Source organism: Aquarana catesbeiana, linkage group LG03 (assembly GCF_042186555.1).
Source record: "Aquarana catesbeiana isolate 2022-GZ linkage group LG03, ASM4218655v1, whole genome shotgun sequence".
Classification (NCBI taxonomy): Eukaryota; Metazoa; Chordata; class Amphibia; order Anura; family Ranidae; genus Aquarana; species Aquarana catesbeiana.
The window spans coordinates 95,973,804-95,996,057 of record NC_133326.1 but is presented as its reverse complement, the minus strand read 5'-3'; the positions used below and the strand labels follow the sequence as shown (position 1 = coordinate 95,996,057).

Genomic DNA, 22,254 nt, shown 5'->3' with positions numbered 1-22,254 from the left:
GCAAAATGTGAATGCAGCCTGAAGAGGCCCGTATTCTCCTTGTTGCTAGAGGCTGGAAGCAGTTGCAGGGGAGAAAAGGTAAGTGTGCTGCTGCGGGGGCTGGCATTAAATTGCTTTGCCTTAGATAGCTTTTACTGAAACACAAAAGATGGAAAATCTACTTTCCTTACCCCCATCACAATGCTTCAAGTGAGATAAACTGCAGCACTTTCAACCAAAACAGTGACCTTGTGTAATGGCCTTGTATGTCCAGCCTATCTCTCTTCAAGCATCAGACATGTCTCAGCAATGGGAGTGGAATGTTTCTAATCTCGAATAGGAAGAGCAACACACACTTGAACTCTAATACCACCAGTGCTTCTATAGAAACACCAAAGCTGCTGTATCCACAATGCAATATAAGCACTTAGTATATACACTTACTGGCCACTTTATTAGGTACACTGTTCAATTGCTTGGTAACACAAATTTCTTATCAGCCAATCACATGGCAGCAACTTAATGCATTTAGGCATCTAGATGTGGTGAAGTTCAAAACGAGCATCAGGGTGGGGAAGAAAGGAGATTTAAGTGACTTCGAACATGGATTGGTTGTTGGTGCCAGACCCGCGTCTGAGTATTTGAATAACTGCTGATCTAGTGGGATTTTCATGCACAGACTTCTAGGGTTTAGAGAATGTTGGGAAAAAGAGAAAATATCCAGTGAGCGGCAGTTGTGTGGATGAAAATTCCTTGTTGAGGTCAGAGGAGAATGGGCAGACTGGTTCAAGATGATACAAAGGCAACAGTAACTCAAATAACCACTCATTACAACCAAGGTATGCAGAATACCATCCCTGAACACACAACATGTTGAACCTTGAAGCAGATGGGCTACAGCAGCAGAAGACCACACTGGGTGCCACTCTTGTCTGCTAAGAACAGGAAACTAATGCTACAATCCGCACAGGCTCACCAAAATTGGACAATAGAAGATTGGAAAAATGTTGTTTGGTCTGATGAGTCTTGATTTCAGCTGCGACATTCAGATGGTGGGGTCACAATTTGGAGTAAACAACATGAAAGCATGGATCCATCCTGCCTTGTATCAATGGTTCAGGCTGGTGGTGGGGGTGTAATGGGGTGGAGGATATTTTCTTGGCACAATTTGGGCCCAGAAAGGAGGTCCAATCCGGTACTAATAAGGTGTACCTAATAAAGTGGCCAGTGAGCGTATATTAATCAACTCTATACAGCGCTATTGGTCCATTTTTTTTTTGCATTTTATTGTATAATATATATTATTTTTTTACTTGTATACACGGACCAATGGTGCTGTATAGAGTTGAACAACACACGCTTGGCAGCAGTAGTCCTGTGTGATTGGCACACTGCCCGTATTTTGAAGGTCCTGGTTAAAGGTTATACCTGGTTCAGTGTAAATTGTTCTGAGTCTCAACAACACAACTGAATTGTTTTAGCATTATCAACCCAGGGCAGCAAGTCCTCAGTCTCACCCAGATCCTGACCAAGGTTGGGGTACAACTCAAACAGGACATTATCGGAAACTAACTTAAATATACTTTGGATGCACTATATAGGTAAATACAAGACTACAGTGTACAAAGTAACAAGCCACGTAGTGTGCACCAACTTGAAAAGATAACTTACCTTCTGAGAAAGGTGTTTTTTGTACTTTGCCTAATATCACTGACCTCCAATGCCCGTTCTGACCCCCCCCCCCCTTACTTATCAGACTTGGAGGGTTGTGACTTGCAGGCCAGCCCGGGTCTAGGGGGGTGATGGGGTTGGCTCATCACCCCCTATCCCCCCTCCTCCTCCAGGTCTCTAAGATTCTTGATGTAAGGGGGCACTCTATTGGGAACAATTGATGTAAGGGGGAATGCTGATGGGATAAAATTGCTGTAAGGTGGCACTCTGATGGGAACAGTTGGTGTAGGGGGTCCTCTGATGGGAACAGTTGGTGTAAGGGGGTCCTCTGATGGGAACAGTTGGTGTAAGGGGGTCCTCTGATGGGAACAGTTGGTGTAAGGGGGTCCTCTGATGGGAACAGTTGATGTAAGGGGGCCCTCTTACGGGAACAGTTGATGTAAGGGGGCCCTCTTACGGGAACAGTTGATGTAAGGGGGTCCTCTGATGGGAACAGTTGGTGTAAGGGGGTCCTCTGATGGGAACAGTTGGTGTAAGGGGGCACTCTGACGGGAACAGTTGGTGTAAGGGGGTCCTCTGATGGGAACAGTTGATGTAAGGGGGTCCTCTGATGGGAACAGTTGGTGTAAGGGGGTCCTCTGATGGGAACAGTTGGTGTAAGGGGGTCCTCTGATGGGAACAGTTGATGTAAGGGGGCACTCTGACGGGAACAGTTGGTGTAAGGGGGTCCTCTGATGGGAACAGTTGATGTAAGGGGGCCCTCTTACGGGAACAGTTGATGTAAGGGGGCCTTCTTACGGGAACAGTTGATGTAAGGGGGCCCTCTATTTTTTTTTTTTACACTTCTTGAGTTGCTTCCTGTTTCTGGCCTAGGCCAAATTGATCTGGAAGAGGAGGGGCTTTCTCAGCTAAGCATGCCCTCCTGCCTGCATGCCTTAACTAAGGGCAGATTGATTCCAGGAAGTAGAAACTACATGAATCACCTGCCCTTACTCAAGATGGTCACAGCTAAAAAAAAAAAAAGAAGGGGGAGGGTGTTTTTTAAAGAGATTTCTCAACAAAATAAAGCATGGAGACATAGAGGGATGAGTGTGTTTGCGATGAATACTAACCACTTGCTGACTAGGCTTTTTATTGGCACTTTTTGTTTACAAGTCAGTATTTTTTGCTAGAAAATTATTTATAACCCCCAAACATTATACATTTTTTTAGCAGAGACCCTAGGGAATTAAATGGCGATCTTTGCAATTTTTTTATGTCAAACAGTATTTGCACAGCGGTTTTGCAAACGCAATTTTTTGGAAAATAATACACTTTGATGAATTAGGAAAAAACACAATATATATACACCCCAATTTTTTGTACGATGTGAAAGATGATGTTACACAGAGTAAATAGAAACCTAACCTAAAATTGCACATTCTAGTGGAATGGCAACAAACTATGGTACTTAAAAATCTCCAAAGGCGACACTTTAAACGCCTTTACAGGTTACCTGTTTAGAGTTACAGAAGAAGTCTAGCGCTAGAATTATTGCTCTCGCTCTAACATGTGTGGTTCGAATACAGTTTACATATGTGTTTGCTTCTGCGTGCAAGCACAAAGGGATGGGGGCGCTTTAAAACATTGTTTTAGTATTATTTTTATTTTTACACTGTCCCTTTCATTTTTTTTTTTTTTTATGTAAACATCCCTTGCAATAGAAATAAGGATGACAGGTCCTCTTTATGGAGAGATCTGAGGTAAAAAAAAAAAAAACAAATCTCTTCTTTACCTTTTTAAAAGCAAAAGATAAAAAAAAAACTTTTTTTTTTTTTTTTTTATTGATCATTTGCTTTAACCACTTGCTTACTGGGCACTTATACCCCATTCCTGCCCAGGCCAATTTTCATCTTCTAGCGCTGTTGCACTTTGAATGACAATTGCATGTTCAAGTGGCTGTAAACCCACAAAAAAAAAAAAACAAACCTGCAAGACAAAGGCACAATGAACTAGTATGCATAACATACTAGCTCATTATGAAATACTCACCTTAGATTGAAGCCCCCGCAGCGGTCCCCGTACACAGCACCGGCCGGCGACATCGCTCCCGGAGTTACTTCGCTGCGCTGTGATTGGCCAGAGCTGCGATGAAGTCGCTCACGCGCATGGGTGCAGTAACGGCACACTAGCTGAAGCAATGGCACAAACGAGCCATTGCTTCAGTGCGCATTGGGCGATGACGCCAGCACATTCTGGTACAGGGGATATCTCCTAAACCGCACAGTTTTAGGAGATATCCACGGTAGCTACAGGTAAGACTTATTATAGGCTTATGCAGCGTACACACAGTCAGACTTTTCAACCGGACTTGTCTGACGGATGCCGACGGACCAAATCTGGTGAACAATCCAATCGTGTGTGGGCTTCACCGGACCTTCAGCTGACTTTTCCAGTCTCAAATCTGACGGACTTTAGATTTGGAACATGCTTCAAATCTTTACGTCGTAACTCCGCCGGACCCAGAAATCCGCTCGTCTGTATGGTAGTCCGACGTACAAAAACTGACGCTAGGGCAGCTATTGGCTACTGGCTATCAACTTCCTTATTTTAGTCCGGTGTACATCATCACGTACGAATCCGTCGGACTTTGGTGTGATCGTGTGTAGGCAAGTCTGGTCGTTAGAAAGTCTGTCTAAAGTCTGTTCAAAGTCTGTCGGACGGGCTGTCGGACTTTTGTAGCTGAAAAGTCCGACCGTGTGTACACGGCATAACTTGTAGTAAAAAGTGGATTGTAAGGGTTTACAACCACTTTCATGCAACACTGTACCCAAACTAAATTTTCATCATTTTTTTCATGCAAATAGAGCTTTTTAATTCCCACTGGGTTTTTAATTTTTTGCTAAAGAAACAAAAAAAAAAAGACAGACAATTTTGAAAAAAGACAACAACAAAACATTTTTCATAGTTTGTCATAAAATTTTGCAATCAGGTATTTTTTCTCCTTCACTGCTGTGCGCTAATGAGGCGTTACTGATGGGCATTGATAGGCAGCACTGATGATGAGGCACTGCTAGGTGGCACTGATTGGCAGCGCTGGCGGGCATTGATAGGTGGCACTGGTGGGCACTGATAGGTGGCACTGGTGGGCACTGATTAGCATGTTGGGACTGATTTCCCTGTAACAGAAGCCAGTTATCAGCTTTCTTCTTTTCGCTGTCAGCGTGAGGAGAAAAAAAGCCGATAATCGGCTTATGTTTACTTATGTTTTTTGGCTGACAGCTGATCACATTGTAAAGATCCGCTGTGATTGGTCCTTTACCCCAATCTGTGATCAGCCGAGTCCCAAGGACTTGACGATCAAAGAGTGCACTGCCCGCTCGCTGCAGGGGGTGTGCAAGCAGCGTGATCATCAATGGACGCACTCCTGGCACTGGAAGTGGTTAAAAAAAACATTTTTTGTTCTTCCACCCTGGACCAGAAGTGAGGTCATGATGTTGCTCTGGTCCTCCAAGGCCATAGAGGTGATCAGAAAGTGTTTACTGGTCAGATTGTTTCTCGGGGAAACATATGGGAGCTACGGGAAGGGGGGGGGGGGGGGCAGGTGACGTCCCCACCCACAGCTTCGGAAAGCGTTCCTCCGGCTCCAGAGCTGCTCAGATCAGATTCATGATAAAGCCGACCGCCGGCAGAAAAAAATAGTATTGGGTTCATGGCTGATATCTTCAGCCATAATCCCGGTAAACCACTTGCAAACCGCAACGTGTATATACTTATTGCGGTCGGCAAGTGGTTAAAAAAGTATTAAATCGCATTTTCAGTTTGTGGTTCTGAGGAAACAATTTCCTTCCACTTTAACATTTGAGTGTGACATTTCTATTTTATAGCCGATATTTATTGGTGATCTCTATTTTTGTTGTAGGAGCTCCATGCCCATCTAAATGGGTCAATAAGTTCTGCCACCATGAAGAAACTGTTGGCTCAAAAACCTCATCTTCAAGTCGAAAATGGGATGACCATGATAGAAAAGGGACAGAAAAGGACCTTAGAGGAGTATGTCTCTTTTCCAGTTTTGTTAAATAGTATTTGTGCTGAATTGGTCCTTCACTGTGTTTTTTATGTTTCGTAGCTAAGAACACAGCGTTTTCTTTTTGTTATCATTTACTGAATCTGATTGCTAAGACACCAAAAATGTATAATGTATGTCTGATTATAATTAGTTCACATTAGAGAACTATTGTTGCATTATGAAATATCTATATTTAGCGTTGCTACATTTACTTATATACAGGGCTAAAAATAGGAAATGCGTTACTATGCAAATTTGATGTTAATGTCATTGTATTTTTTACATCTTATTCATAATGCATTATAATTTGCTTTGCAGATGTTTTCAGATGTTTAAAATAATCCACCAGATAACGGATACAGCTGAAGATATATTATTGGTATATACATTTTGTGGGTAGTATTTTCACTTTTTTTTTGTGCCTCATCTATATTAGTTTATGTTGCTTGCTATGTGCCCTTGCGTTGAGCGTGCATTGATCTGCATAGACTATAATGATTTATGAATGAGCCCTAAAACAGAACTGGGTTTGTGTTGACTTTTGCCTGTTGATGTATTGGCAATGCAGGTCACAAAAGATGTAATTAAGGAGTTTGCTGCGGACGGTGTTAAATACTTGGAGTTAAGAAGTACACCGAGAGAGACCTCCACAGGTATACATCTTCTCTGCTGCTCTTTTGTTTGCAAACCTATTCATATTATTATCGCCTATAAGGGTGTGAGCATGGGACTGATGATTGGACAGCATGCTGGTGGGCGTAAACCTCAACTGCCCTACATCTATTGGGCTCCATCAGTGAGATCTTCAGCAAACACATCTGTGGTGTTTCTGAGAGACCATAAGCCCCGGGTCACACGGATGCGATTTTGTATCATGGTGGATAAAAATCGATGATTTAAAAAAAAAAATCAATAAAAAAAAATCGGATTTTGTTTATTTAAATCAATTTTTTTTTTTTTTTTTTTTTATCAAATTTATTTTAATTAAATGCTTTTGGAGTAAAAATGTATCTAAAGATAGTTTTCTATTCAGGATACATTAATAATTTTGTTTATTTAGCATGAAATGGAGATTAGTTATGTAGCATGAGGCTGTATATTCTGCAATATTTACAATTTTGGTAAACTCATTAAATGAATCCAAGCTCTGCAAGCTGAAATAGCATGCACTGCATTGATGCATTCACACAATTTCACAGTAACCATGAGATAAAACAAAGTTCAGGAATATTCCTTTATCCCATTGTTTTGCAAATCTATGTACACTACAAACTGTATGATTGAATTGGTTCTATTATCGCTGTTTTACTAACATGACAGCTGCTTATTCTAAATAGGAAACCTACATTTTGTTTGCAAATATTAAAAAATTCTAACTACCAGGAAGAATAAGTGCTTATATTTAAAGAGCACCTGTCATTTCAGATCCATCATGGCAGCGCCTGTTAGCGGGCATCCAGTCACTTGCTGCCGCCACGTCCCTCACCTTGTTGTGTCACTGCCACATCACCAGCCGTCCCAGTAAAGTTAATGAGACTGTCACTGAGTCAACAGCGGGTCAGAGGGGGAGCAGGACAGAGATGACAGTTGCTCTTTAAAAATTATGATGTAAATCGAGCCTTTTTACTAGTAATTTAAATCGTAATTTAAATCCACCCTGTTTTGTATGCATTCCAGAACGCATGGAATCGTTCTGGAAATAAGCTCAAAAAGACAATTATAGCCTGCTAAAAATTGCACTGGAATTGCTTAGTCTTTGAACACCTATGCATTTTCCTATGCAGTTTCCATTAGCCTAGGTTCACACTGTGAACCGCATAGGAACTGCGCCACATTCCTGAGCAAATCACATACGATTCTGTGTGGTGCAATTTGAACCTATTCATTTTGGATGGCTCACATTGCACCACATCTGAATCAGGAAGGCGCAGGCAGTTTTTTTTTTGCACTGGAACCAGATCGCATGGGTGTTTATACCCATGCGATGGGTTCAGGCAAAATGCTTTTGGGTGTCGTTAACTTTCCATTGACAACCGCAGCAGATAGCAGAACAGAATGTGACTGCTATGCGGTGCGGGAAATGGACATGAATTGCTGTGTTTCCTTCACCGCATCAATGTGAACTGGGGATTAGACTCTATGGAGAAGAAAATCGTATTACAACGCACAGGACCCTTTTTAAAATGCATTGCGCTCGGACTGCATATATGTGAATGGTCACCATAGAAAGTTATGTTATTTCACTTCTCTGTTCGGTCCTGTTGCTACTTAGACTCAGGAACGAGGAAGCTCTAAGTAGCAGCACTACTGAATAGAGAAGCACTGATTTTGACTAAAAGGGTTCCTTGCCTACACGAAGAGTCAGCCAGACGAAGCTCTGAAGAAGAAGGAAACTTTGAAACGCATTAGCCATGTGTCTGCCAGTGTTGTGGATTTTCGCTTATAGACTTAAAGGAGAAGTCCAGCCTGAGCATTTTAGGCTGGGCTTCTCCTATGGGTCCCACGAGTGCAATTCAAATTGGTCGGTCTGAAGTCGGCTCTCCGCTGTCCGCGTCATCCCGACTTCCAAGTCTGGATCCGCCAGCTGCCTTGATTGATGGCAGTCTCAGCGAGCCGCTGAGACCGCCGCTCCCCGCCCCTCCAGTGTAAGTTCACCTTACAGATTTTCTATAAAGGTGAACTTGCCCTTTAAAATAAAAACCCTTATGTACAAGCCAAAGTTTACCAAAAACCCTGTTAGTGTGCCTCACCAGTCTCTTGTCCCTTAGATACTATATATACTACTCTCAAGTCTATGATATATAATGACCCATTTCCCTACACTGATAGAATACATATAACCTTATCAAGCAGAGGTACTTCCTGGGGAACGCAGACACTGGTGGTGTTGTACCTGTGTAGAAAAAGATGGCAGTTATCAGCAGGTTTGGTTATGTATGCTTGATACACATTTTTTGCCATTTCTGTCATATATATATATATATATATATATATATATATATATATATATATACAGTATATACTGTCCATCTGGCTTATATACTAAGTGTTTGCATTCAGAGACATATACCATATTTTTCCATCTATCATACAAATGTGAATTTATTATGGCTTTACCTTGCAGGGATGACGAAAGGAGCTTATGTAGAGACGGTGCTTGAAGGCATAAAACAATGTAAAGAGGAGGAAGTGGACATTGATGTGAGGTATGATTGTGTAAACCCCTGTTTTTAACGCATACTGTTAGACAGGTTAATTTGTTGTCTGCGAGCTGGTGGTAAGTAGACTTGGATTTTTTCCTGGGCATTCCCCAGGCTTTGTTGGTACAACTCCTGTTTTCTTGAATCATCTATATTGTTGTAAAGCACTGCGTAAACTGTTGGCGCTATATAAATCCTGTATAATAATAATAATAATATGCTGTTTTTTTCCCTTACTATCCTACTTAACTGTGTAGTGAACCATATTGTTTTTTTCTTCCGTTTTATTCTTACTAACTTGCCTGACATATAATCTAGTTGCCTCCAAGACCTTAGACTTTAATAGTGCCCACTGATTACTTACTCCTGTCATTTTACCCCAACCTTTCAGTTCATTTTTTTAGAAATTTCCCCATTTCAGCAAAATTTGTCCTTTTTAAAATTGTATATTATTTTTCAGTTCTTTTTTAATATCAAACCAAAGACATTGATGACCGCTAGAACCCAAATTCTCTCCCACCTCAACATCAGACAGTCGATCCCCATTTGTCAGTACCGGGTCTAGAATATGATCACCTCAGGTTGGGCTTTTTTACTAACTGTTTTAGAGAAACCCCATTCAGTACTTCTATTACATCCCTGCTCCTGCTTGTAATAGCATTTTGAATATTCCAGTTAATATAGGGCAGCCCATTCACGACGGGCTACCCTATATGCGTTTGTTGCCCTAAAAAAGCACCTGCTCATTTTTGGGCAACAAGCTCCACTCGATTTTTAAAAGTACTGCAAAATCGCACCACGTTTGGGGTGCTATTTACAAATGTGCATTGCGTGTTTGGCACCGATTGCCATGTGAATTGGAATCGCAGCCAAAATCGCGGCAAAATCTGCCTGCGATTCCAAATCCCCAAGTGTAAATGAGGCCTGAAGATACTACTTGTTTCCAAATATCTCTATATTTGAGACGATACACAACACTTTTGCCTTCGGTTTTCATAGTTGCTCAACTTGCTATACTCTTATATGGGCTTTGCTATATTATTTTGCACTTACAGTGGGGGAAATAATTGTTTGCTCCCCTGCAGATTTTGTAATTTTGCCCACTCACAAAGAAATGAAGGGTCTATAATTTTTATCATAGGTGTAATTTTAAATGATAGAGACAGAATATCAACCAAAAATCCAGAAAAAAACACATGATACAAATGTTAAAAAACTGAGATGCAGTTCAGTGAGTAAAATAAGTATTTGATCCCAAAGCAAAAAAAGACTTGGTGGCAAAAGCCTTTTTAGCAAGCACAGAGGTAAGATGTACCAGATTTGCACACATCTCAGGAGGGATTTTGGTCCACTCTTCTTTACAGATTTTCTCGAAATCCTTAAGGTTTATTGGTTGTCGCTTGGCATCTCAAAGTTTCAGCTCCTTCCATAAATTTTCTATAGGATTAAGGTTTGGAGACTGGCTAGGCCACTCCATGATCTTAATGTGCTTCTTCTTGAGCCACTTCTTTCTTTTGGGTCATTGTCATGCTGGAAGACCCATCCACGACCCATCTTCAGTGTTCAGAGGGAAGAAGGTTCTCATCCAAAATTTTACAATACATGGCCCCGTCCATTGGCCCCTCAGTACAGCAAAGTCGGCCTGTACCTTTAGCAGAGAAACAGCCCCAAAGCATCATGTTTCCACCTCCATGCTTGACTGGAGGGATGGTGTTCTTAGGGTCATGGTCAGCATTTTTCTTCCTCCAAACATGACGAGTTGAGTTACTGCCAAAGAGCTCAATTTCGGTCTCATCCGACCACAGCACTTTTTCCAAATCCTTCTCTGAACAATTTAGATGCTCATTGGCAAACTTCAGATGGGCCAATACATGTGCCTTCTTGAGGAAGGGGACCTTGTGGGCGCTGCAGGATTTCAATCCATGGCGGCATATTGTTTTATCAATGGTTTGTTTGGTGACTGTGGTCCCAACTGCCTTGAGATCATTCACAAGCTCCTTCCGTGTAGTTCTGGGCTGATCCCTCACTTTTCTCATGATCATCCTCACCCCATGAGGCGAAACCTTGCATGGACCTCCAGACAGAGGGCGATTGATGATTATTTTGTATTTCTTCAATTTGCGAATAATCGCTCCAACAGTTGTCTCCTTCTCACCAAGCTAAGTTCTAGCTGATGGTCTTGTAGCTCATTCCAGCCTTGTGCAGGTCTACAATCTTGTCCATGACATCCTTTGACAGCTCTTTGGTCTTGCCCATAATGGTGGGTTTGAATGGAAGAAAGAGATTCTGTGGACTGGTGTCTTTTATACACATAAAGAGTTGTCATTAGGGGCACCTTCTTAAATTGACAGGACTAATCTGTGTACCACGTGAGCAAATACTGTAGCCAGTCTGTGGGAGCCAGAATTATTGTTGGTTGGTAGGGGGTCAAATACTTATTTTACTCACTGAACTCCAACCCAATTTATATCATTTGTATCATTTTTTTTTTGGTTGATATTCTGTTTCTATCATTTGAAATACACCTATGATAAAAAAATTATAGACCCTTCATTTCTTTGTAAGTGGGCAAACTTACAAAATCTGCAGGAGATCAAATAATTACTTTCCCCATTGTATTTCTGTAAACCGTTTTTGGTTAGAATTCTCACTTAATTTCTCTTAGCAATTTGATTAGTTGCAAATTTCTTCTAAGCATTGCAAAGACCTTGTCTTATCTATCCCTTGAATATATACAATGTACAACACAGAATCATATCTTTGTTACCATTTCAATACTAATAAAAACTTTTATGGATTAAATAAAATGTTCCTGTACATTTGAACTTCCCACTGTTAAACAAGTACATACATAGATCATGTTTTTGTAAATGAAAGATAGGAGTGTTGAAATTAGACACATGTTGGTAAATGTCTGATCCTTATAACCTGGCTGCAGAGTACATATAATCTCTTTTACAGATTCTTGCTGGCCATTGATAGAAGAGGGGGTCCAACCGTTGCAAAAGAAACTGTCAAGCTTGCAGAAGAATATTTTCATGCCACCAATGACCTGGTTCTAGGTTTGGACCTCAGTGGGGACCCAACAGTAAGTTCAGCAAACAAATCTTTATTCAGTAATGGTTCATCTATGTGACATTTTGGAAACTGTACGGCATCAGTAAATTGTATATTTTTTTTTAATTTTTACTGTGAGGCCTCTTGCGTGTAAGTGAGAAACCTTTACATGGAAGTCTGTCTACACTTGTCTACCTATGTCTGTAGTAGTTTACAGGGCTTGACAAATTTGCTTAGAATCTACGAGCCAGTTTTTTAAATCGTCTGCCCAGCGCCCAGAACTGCATGTCCGCTCGTGCCGTTTCTTCAGCTGCTGTGCCGTTACCGGCAGCTCCCGTGCATGCACAGGAGTGACGTCATTGCGGCTCTGGCCAATCACAGCGCTTGCAAACCCGGAATTAACTCAGAGACCACATGTCGCCGGTCACAGCGGTGTATGGGGTCCGCTGCAACAACATCGTTCTAAGGTAAGTATTTCACTGTACATACAGTCACTGAAGAGACAGTATGGAGATCGGATGCATAGTTTTGGATAGAGTGGGGAAGGATTAGAGCCCCTGTCAGGTTTTATTTAATGCTACGTTGGGCTCTGAACTCCTGTTTGCCTTTTTACAGCTATCCAGGTCTTGGATTCAGAGATTTGCCCTGCTGACAATAGCTTCACTAGACAGGAAGTTTGGGGGGGGGGGGGGGGGGATCAGCAGCAGAGACACAAACAGAAATAAAATGCTAATATTTTGCTACAGTAAGGGTAGGCTAGAACCCCATTCAGGTTTTTATTTTTGCTTTTGTCCCTGTTGCAGATTTTCCTTCACTTCTTGTCTGGTGAATTCGTTGTCAGCAGGACAGGAAATGAAGGGAAATCTCTCAAACCAAGACCTGGATAGCTGTAAAAAATGAACAGGAGTTCTAATCCTCTAATCCTTACCCACGCTATCCAAAACTAGAAAAAAATTGGCTGGACATACATTTTACCTCATAACATATGCAGAATGATGAACTACATAGACGAAATGTAGATACTTGCTGCAGTGAATCTTTCATGTGAAAGAGACGCGATCCCTCTGTTTTCCTCTAATTGTAGACGATGTGCTATTTGGATGAGGCAATAACCTTGAGGGGGCCTCTGTTATGTGGCCTGGTGACGTGGGGAGCCTTCTTGACAAAAAAGGGCCTTATCTCCTATGTACCATCTGTTCTGGGAATATAGGATTAGTGAGATAATATGGAGGGAACAAACACTGTTACTGGGCTGACGTAATCTATGTGCTGTAGTTGTTTATGAATACGTGTGAGCCGTGTCTGATCCTCTGAGTGTGGGATATTCAGCACTCACATAGATTTCTCAGAAAATCCTCATCTGAAGTAATATGGATATGAAAGACAGTGTTTTTCAGATGTGATCCCCCATATGTTAAAGCATACATAAACATAAACCCAGTCACCAAAATCTTTTATATTTATGGCATTTCACGAGTCACTTTAATATTTTAAGGTCTGCAGCTTTCATTAAAATCCTGCCATGAAGGTCCAGGTTCAGGCCGTTTTCTGATATGGGGTGACAAAGCTCTCTCCTAATTTGCTACTGCGTTGTTACCTTGTCACACATCACGATGGAGACTATACTTGGCCATACAGGCGCTGTCCCTTGTTGTCATCATTAGAAAAGACACCCTGAGAAATGCCATGCAGTTATTGCTGGTGTGTAGACAAGAAATGGCTGTAAACAGGCTGCAGAAAATCAACAGCACTAAGATGCTACAAAGTAAGGAAAATAGGGAAACAAGTGTTTTATTACCAATAAAATACAGTTTTTTTTTAAGAAAACTAAGGCCCCTTTCACACTTGTGCGACTTTTCACATCAGAGTCACATGACAAGTCATACCCCATGATTCCCAAAGATAACCATTCATATCTGTGCGACTTCAAAGTAGTCCTTGTACTACTTTGGTTTGACTTTGATGCGAGCTGAGGTCCGTAAACCTCAAGTCTACACAGGCATTCACTGAAATCGCGGCCGCAAAATTGCGTGAATTTCAAGTTGCGGCAGTGTGAAGGGGGCCTAAATCTCCTTTTCCTCTGAAGCCTGATTCACATTTGGATCGCATTTCAGAGGCTACTGACAGGTGGTGTGGAAGCTCTGTGACACCTCCCTACCACCTGTTTTAAACCCATTTTTGCAGACAAATGCACCAAAACTGCGTGCATTGCACGCAGTTGCAAGGCGTTTGCAGCGCTCACCAATATGCATAAATTTATAGTGTTCGGCAGGCAGCAAGGTACATGTCGGATATACATGGGGTGTTGACATGCTGCAATGCTTCACTGCTCACTCGTGACATGTAAACACCCCCATCCACTGCCTATTGCATCTTAACCACTTGCCGATCATGCTATAGCCAAATGACAGCTACAGAGCGGCCTTCTAGTTCTGGAAGGCCGTCATATGATGGTTTCCCGTGATTGCGCATGCTGCGGGCGCGGGCGGTGCGCTCTGTGTTTGCAGTGTCCTCTGGACACTGCTGATCACAGATTGAGGTAAAGAGCCAATATCACGTAGTCAGCTGTGTCAAATCACAGCTAATCACAGATATAAACAGAAGGCTCTTATTGACACTCCTTTCCTCACGCTAACAGCATGAGGAGAGGAGAAGAGAGCCGATAACCGGCTTGTCCTGATTATCGGTGTCCTGATTATCGGTGTCCTGATGATCGGTGCAGTCCCAACAGTGCCCACCAGTGCTGCCGATCAGTGCCCACCAGTGCTGCCAATCATTGCTCACCAGTGCTGCCAATCATTGCTCACCAGTGCTGCCAATCATTGCTCACCAGTGCTGCCAATCAGTGCCCACCAGTGCTGCCAATCATTGCTCACCAGTGCTGCCAATCAGTGCCTCCTCATCAGTGTCACCTATCAGTGCCCCCTCATCAGTGTCACCTATCAGTGCCTCCTCATCAGTGCCTCCTCATCGGTGCCCATCAGTGCAGCCAATTATTTCCCATCAGTGCCAATCAGCGAAAGAGGAAAATTACCTGTTTGCTACATTTTATAACAAACAATGTTGTTTTTTTTTTTTTTAATTTTCGGTCTTTATTCATTTAATTTAGCAAAAAATAAAAAACCCAGTGGTGATAAAAAAAACACCAAAAGAAAGCTCTATTTGTGTGAAAAAAAATGATAAAATTTTGTTTGGGTACAGTGTTGACTGATTGCGCAATTGTCATTCAAAGTGCAACAGCATGGAAAGCTGAAAATTGGCCTGGGCAGAAAGGAGGTAAAAGTGCCCAGTAGGTGTGTGGCTAAGGGGGGGCAGTTGGAAGGTGGTAAAAACATGGCTCAAGCATGCACGTTTGCCGCCCCCCCCTACTGCGTGTCTAAATGAAGCCAAAGAGCCCATTCACACTAGGAACTGCATGTGAATTGCACAGAAATCCTGTGAGGTTCTTGTGCAATTCACATGCAATTCTGGGCAGTGCGATTTCAGCCCATTCATTTCAAAGCCAGTTCCGGCTTTGTTCGGGACTCCGGCCAGCGAGCGTGTTGGCTGGTCGCTCAGGTCTCCCGGTGGGACGGGAAACCAGTGCAGAGTGGTGGGAGGGGGGGACGTGATAACGGTTGAGCAGCTGCTTAGCCTCATCGGTTGTTATCACCTGAAAGCCAACCAGCTCTGAAAAACGGTGGCGGGGTGAAGCCTGCATCACCCGGGTACAACTTCTTCCTCAAAATGATGTCGTTTTGTGGGAAGTGGTTAATGTATTACCTGAATCCTCTATTGATCCTGCACTGTGCCTGGCTACATCTCTTCTCTCCCTTCTCTCTGCTCTCACAACCATTGGCTCCTGCTGCTGTTAGTCAAATCCTGTGGTGAGGGGGTGGGGCCAAGCCACACTGTGTTTGTCTATAGATACACACAGCCCAGCTCAGGAGTGAGACCACAGGTGTACCCCCAAAAGAAGCAGCTTCCTATGGTGGTGCACCAGAAAGAGCAGGATGCTGGCGGGCGACCCCAGAAGAGGTGGATTGGGGATGCTCTGTGCAATACCAGATAAGTGTAACATCTTTGTTATTTTAAAGGGGAAAAAAAGCACAACCTCTTTAAGAATAAGAACTTTTCATTGAATAAGGAAGAATTCAGTTGGGCTATAGCGTTGGAGAAGGTGACATTGATAAAGAAACAAATCATTTGCTGTTGATTCAATTGTCTCTTCCCACTGCTTGTGCTGTCTGTCAGAAGATTACACATTATTCTCAATATAGCCAACACATTGAAGTAGACAGACAATAGTGAGAGAGAGAGAGGTAGAGATGAGGAAATCAGTAGGGAAATACAATATTAATACATAATTATATATGTAGCCTCCCTGGCGGTATGATTATGTCAGATTTTTGCGTCTCAAAGAGGTACAATTGTTTTGCATAGAAATTTAGCGTTTTATATTATAGGCCTGTAATTCTTAGCAATAACACACTTAAATCTGTCCAAACAAGAGTCTAGTAGATATCCCGGTATGATGAAGTTTGAAACACAAAATCATAAATTATAATATAATAAATAACTTTAAATAATTATAAAAAATAATAATATAGTAATAATAAAATAAATTTCCCCATGATTCACTATCGTTCAATTCTGCAAGTGTACTAATTTACTATCGCTGTTTTCTAACTGGTCTAAAACCACTTTTGATGTAAAGGGACACTTTTTATTTGCTATGGACAATCTCCAGTTTCCAGGCAGAAAGAACAGTATATATCATATAAAACTGCATGCAGGACATTGGACAAACCACTAGGGACAAAAGGGATGTGAAATGATTTCATACAGTAATGTAATCTGTAAGATTACAGTGTACTGTATGTGTTATGAATTTTCTATATTTTTAATTTGCTGCCGGGCTCCGCCCCCGTGTGTCACAACGCTCGCAGGGAACGGAGCCCGGCACACATAGGCATCGGGCGGAGGACAGAGCCCATGGACAGTGGACTCGCGGTTACCGCTAATGGTACTGAAATTTAACCCCGAGCCACACTCCGGAAAACCACCAGAGAGGTTAATGTTCATTTTCATGACAAGGGCCATTGTTTTATTTAATATAGGGTTAGTTGCGCTGAGATAAAAGTGCCAGTAGGGTTTACCAAACCTTATTAGAAGCTTACCTCTCAGTGCTTACAAGTTCTTTGGGGAATCAGCAATGAGTCTGTAGGACCCATTTTAAAAAAAAAGGGGGAATTTTACCCAAGGCTTAGTAAATGAGATGGATCTCTGCTGACGCCCATCATCCAGTCACGTGCAAGCAAAAATGCTTTATTTTAATCTTCCTTGCATGTGATTGGGTGTACTTTTCAAAGTTAAATTCACCACCTTTACTATACTCTGGGGAAAATTCCCTTTTCGAAAAGCAACTTCCCCTGCAAATTAAACAACCCATTTGTCTTTAGCAAATCAACTTCATTTAGGCTCCATTCGCACTAGCGCGTTTTTTGATGCATTTTGCATTTTGCAGAAATGCATGGGAATTTTTTAACATGGGTTCCTATGGAACATGTTCACATCAATGCTTTTTTGTATCTCTGCGTTTTTGGAAAGGGTCGGGGACTTTTTTTCATGCAAAAAGCAGCGTTTTGCATGTAATGGATTTCAATGGACAAGCATCAAAAACGCAAGTGCACCGTTTTTGCAGCGTTTTTGCAGCGTTTTTGGTGCGTTTTTGCCGTTTTTTTTTTTATTTTTTTTTTTTTTGTAATTTTTTTTTAAGACTGTAAAAAAAAAAGAAAAAAAAAAAACGCAAAACGCAAATCTCGGCAAAAACGCCGCAAAAACGCTACAAAAACGCTGCTCAAAAACGTGCCAAGCATGAAAAAAAAACCTCCAAAAATGCTCAAAAGCAACATGCATAGGTGTGAATCGAGCCTTAGAACAGCTATTCTGAGGCCTGTAAGATGCTTAGGTGTGAAAGCCATTGCAGACTGATCATTTTGTGCCAGTAGATTTATTTGACTCATGGATGGAGTCCACTAAGTGGAGTCACTGAATTGGAAGGTGTAGTATATGGGTTTGGATGCTGCTAATGCTTCACATAATATGAACGTAAGATAACATTTTTGGCTTTCTGTTTATGGTTGTGATTTTTATAGGTTGGACACGGAAAAGACTTCATGGAAGCTCTCACAGAGGCTAAGAATTCTGGCCTGAAATTGGCTCTTCATTTGTCAGAGGTATAGTGATCAGATAGTGAAAGTGAATCTGACATTTGCTAATCTTGCCATGCAAAACTATCAGATCTGGGAAGAGTCATGTCATGTAGGAATTAAAGTATTCACAATTCATGAATTAGATTATGTTCTGCAAACTGAACAAATCTGTAGGTGTATACTTAAGACTGAGCCAAATCTGCCTGCTTTGCAAACGGTTTTGCTCATCCGTGCATATAAAGTGGTAATGCAGGTACATGTATTGCACTTTAAATATATTGTACATTCACATCAGTCCCTGCCCTCAAGGAGCTTACAATCAAAGGTCCCTATCTCACATTCATACATACACATACTGGGGGGCCAATTTAGACAGCAACCAATGAACCTACCAGCATGTCTTTGGAGTGTGAGAGGAAACCAACGCAGGCACAGGGAGAACATGCAAACTCCAGGCAGGTAGTGCCACGGTTGGGATTTAAACCAACGACCCTGGTCTAGTGCTGCTATGCAGAAGTGCTAACAACTTCAGTCACTGTGCTGAGTTCAGGTATTAGTAGACTGAATGCAAGTGAAACAGTATCTATTCCCTCTAGTTCTAAGAGTTAGAACGCTAAATTTGTTTTTATGTATAGCACTGCTTTTTTTGTCAGGAGTTGATAATATCTAAATCCACTGGTTACAGTGAGGGGAAAAAAAGTATTTGATCCCCTGCTGATTTTTTCCATTTGCCCACTGACAAAGAAATGATCAGTCTATAATTTTAATGGTATGCTTATTTTAACAGTGAGAGACACAATAACAACAAAAATATCCAGAAAAACGCATTTCAAAAAAGTTATACATTGATTTGCATTTTATGAGTGAAATAAGTATTTGACTCCTTCGCAAAACATGACTTGGTGGCAAAACCCTTGTTGGCAATCACATAGGTCAAACGTTTCTTGTAGTTGGCCACCAGGTTTTCACACATCTCAGGAGGGATTTTGGCCCACTCCTCTTTGCAGATCCTCTCTAAGTCATTAAGGTTTCGAAGCTGACGTTTGGTAACTCGAACCTTCAGCTCCCTCCACATAATTTTCTATGGGATTAAGGTCTGGAGACTGGCTAGGCCACTCCAGGACCTTAATGTGCTTCTTCTTAAACCACTCCTTTGTTGCCTTGGTCGTGTGTTTTGGGTCATTGTCATGCTGGAATACCCATCCGCGACCCATTTTCAATGCCCTGGCTGAGGGAAGGAGGTTCTCACCCCAAGATTTAACGGTACATGGCCCCGTCCATCATCCCTTTGATGTGGTGAAGTTGTCCTGTCCCCTTAGCAGAAAAACACAAAGCATAATGTTTCCACCTCCATCCTTGACGGTGGGGGTGGTGTTCTTGGGGTCATAGGCAGCTTTCCTCCTCCTTCAAACACAGCGAGTTGAGTTGATGCCAAAGAGCTTGATTTTGGTCTCATCTGACCGCAACACTTTCATCCAGTTCTTCTCTGAATCATTCAGATGTTCATTAGCAAACTTCAGATGGGCCTGTACATGTGCTTTCTTGAGCAGGGGGACCTTGCCGGTGCTTCAGGATTTTAGTCCTTCATGGCGTAGTGTGTCCCAGCTGCCTTGAGATCATTGACAAGATTCTCCCGTGTAGTTCTGGGCTGATTCCTCACTGTTCTCCACGAGGTGAGATCTTGCGTGGAGCCCCAGACCGGAGGAGATTGACAGTTATTTTGTGTTTCTTTTTGCGAATAATCAGACTTATGCCCTGTACACACGGTCGGATTTTCCGACGGAAAATGTGTGATAGGACCTTGTTGTCGGAAATTCCGACCGTGTGTGGGCTCCATCACACATTTTCCATCGGAATTTCCGACACACAAAGTTTGAGAGCAGGATATAAAATTTTCCGACAACAAAATCCGTTGTCGGAAATTCCGATCGTGTGTACACAAATCCGACGCACAAAGTGCTACGCATGCTCAGAATAAATTAAGAGATGAAAGCTTTTGGCTACTGCCCCGTTTATAGTCCCGACGTACGTGTGTTACGGCACCGCGTTCAGAACGATCGGATTTTCCGACAACTTTGTGTGATCATGTGTATGCAAGACAAGTTTGAGCCAACATCCGTCGGAAAAAATCCATGGATTTTGTTGTCGGAATGTCCGATCAATGTCCGACCGTGTGTACGGGGCATAACTGTTGTCACCCTCTCACCAAGCTGCTTAGTGATGGTCTTGTAGCCCATTCCAGCCTTGTGTAGGTCTACAATCTTGTCCCTGACATCCACGGACATCTCTTTGGTCTTGGTCTATGGTGGAGAGATTGGAATCTGATTGATTGCTTCTGTAGACGGGTGTCTTTTATACAGGTAACAAGCTGAGATTAGGAGCACTCCCTTTAAGAGGTTACTTCTAATCTCAGCTTGTTACCTGTATAGAAGACACCTGGGAGCCAGAAATCTCGCTGATAGAAGATCAAATACTTATTTCACTCATTAAAATGCAAATCAATTTTTAACTTTTTGAAAAGCGTTTTTCTTGATATTTTTATGTTATTCTGTCTCTCACTGTTAAAATAAACCTACCATTAAAATTATAGACTGATCATTTCTTTGTCATTGGGCAAACGTACAAAACCAGCAGGGGATCGGATACTTTTTTCCCTCAGGCTTCGTTCACACCCAGGCGTTTTTGGGCATTTTTCTGTTCTAAGCCTCACTTCTAAAAGCACCCAACAAGACAAATCCCATTCTTTTCAATGGCCCCTCTTCACATCTGAGCATTCTGTCGCCTAAAGCAAAAAAAGTACATGAGCTTCTTTTTTGGCAGATTACAGGCGTTTTACACTGGTGACCTTTTAAACTTCAAAACGCCTCTGCAAAAACGCATGAAAAAATGCCCGAAAAATGCCTGTAAAATAGCAACGCCTAGATGTGAACGGAGCTTCATTGTATTGCTGGAAACTAACTCAACTCTCCTATTGTTAAGGTAAGACAGTAGAGTGCATTTTTCTTGTGCCCCAATACATGTAAATGATCTAAAGAAGATCTACAATTCTGGGGCGAAAACATGCCAGGGGACATGCCCTGAGGAGCGGCATTGACTGAGGCTTTCACATATATACATCCATACTAGGATTGGCTATAACAAGTGGCAGTTTCAAGCTAAAAAGTATAAACATAAAGTATTAAGGTCAAAGATAGCCAGGATACTGGCATTTTCAGAAGAAGGTGAGCTATGACAACCACCAAATTTGTTTCAGTATATGTTTCCTTTTAAAGTGGTTGTAAACCCTTTAAAAATACCAAGTGACGTGAATGTCCTCAGGTGATTCACACAGATGAAACAAATCCTCCTACATAAGTTGAACCTTTTTATCTGCAGTCTTCTTTCTACAGCCATTTAAAGTCCAGAATGTATAAAGCTTGTCTGAGCTGTCAGAAAATAGAGCAAAGAGGTGAAGTTGCACTCTGCAGAGCTCAGGGAGGAGAACTCTGAGAGCTGATTGGAGGGAAGGGACGCAGCCCCCTCCACACAGCACACTGAACAGAGCTGAGTCTGTCAATCAGCTGGAGATCCCTCACCTGTCAACTTTTCTCTTGATGTCAGTAAAACTTGTCAGAAGTTATTCATGCTGATAGCAGAGGAATGAAGCAGCAGACAGAAATGACACTTTGTGCTTTTAATTTAGACAAGTACACACTATAGAGGGATACACATTGTTCATATTTCATGTCTGATGTTTAAAACCACTTTAAGTTCATATACCTAAATTAAATAGGTAATCATATTTTTTCAAAATATATGCATCTATCTATTCATACGAATATATATAATCATATCAATATACTGTATATTACAAATACCTTGTTTAACTTTATTATTTTTAATATTATATGTACGGTGGGCAGCTATATTAGCTTGTTACTTACTGTATATGTAATATACTTCTACAAAACAAAACCATAAATATTAGTCTGTGGTCATATGCATGATCAGGCCAATAAATAATCTCTCTTTAAAGCGGAGTATCGCTTAAAAAAAAAATAAATTAAAAGTCAGCAGCTACAAATACTGCAGCTGCTGACTTTTAATAATCGGACACTTACCTTTC

The 22,254-nt window shown here is 41.7% G+C and overlaps 1 protein-coding gene across 2 annotated transcripts in view; it reads left to right on the top strand.

Annotated features, from left to right (window-relative positions):
- MAPDA (N6-Methyl-AMP deaminase) overlaps window positions 1-22,254 on the top strand; it is an 80,612-nt gene that overhangs the window by 3,592 nt on the left and 54,766 nt on the right. For both annotated transcript variants that reach the window (XM_073618839.1, XM_073618840.1), the window contains exons 2-7: window positions 5,552-5,682; window positions 6,017-6,077; window positions 6,267-6,351; window positions 8,823-8,904; window positions 11,860-11,986; window positions 18,093-18,173. In XM_073618839.1, the coding sequence (XP_073474940.1) occupies window positions 5,552-5,682; window positions 6,017-6,077; window positions 6,267-6,351; window positions 8,823-8,904; window positions 11,860-11,986; window positions 18,093-18,173 (567 nt within the window). The remainder of the gene's footprint in view (window positions 1-5,551; window positions 5,683-6,016; window positions 6,078-6,266; window positions 6,352-8,822; window positions 8,905-11,859; window positions 11,987-18,092; window positions 18,174-22,254) is intronic.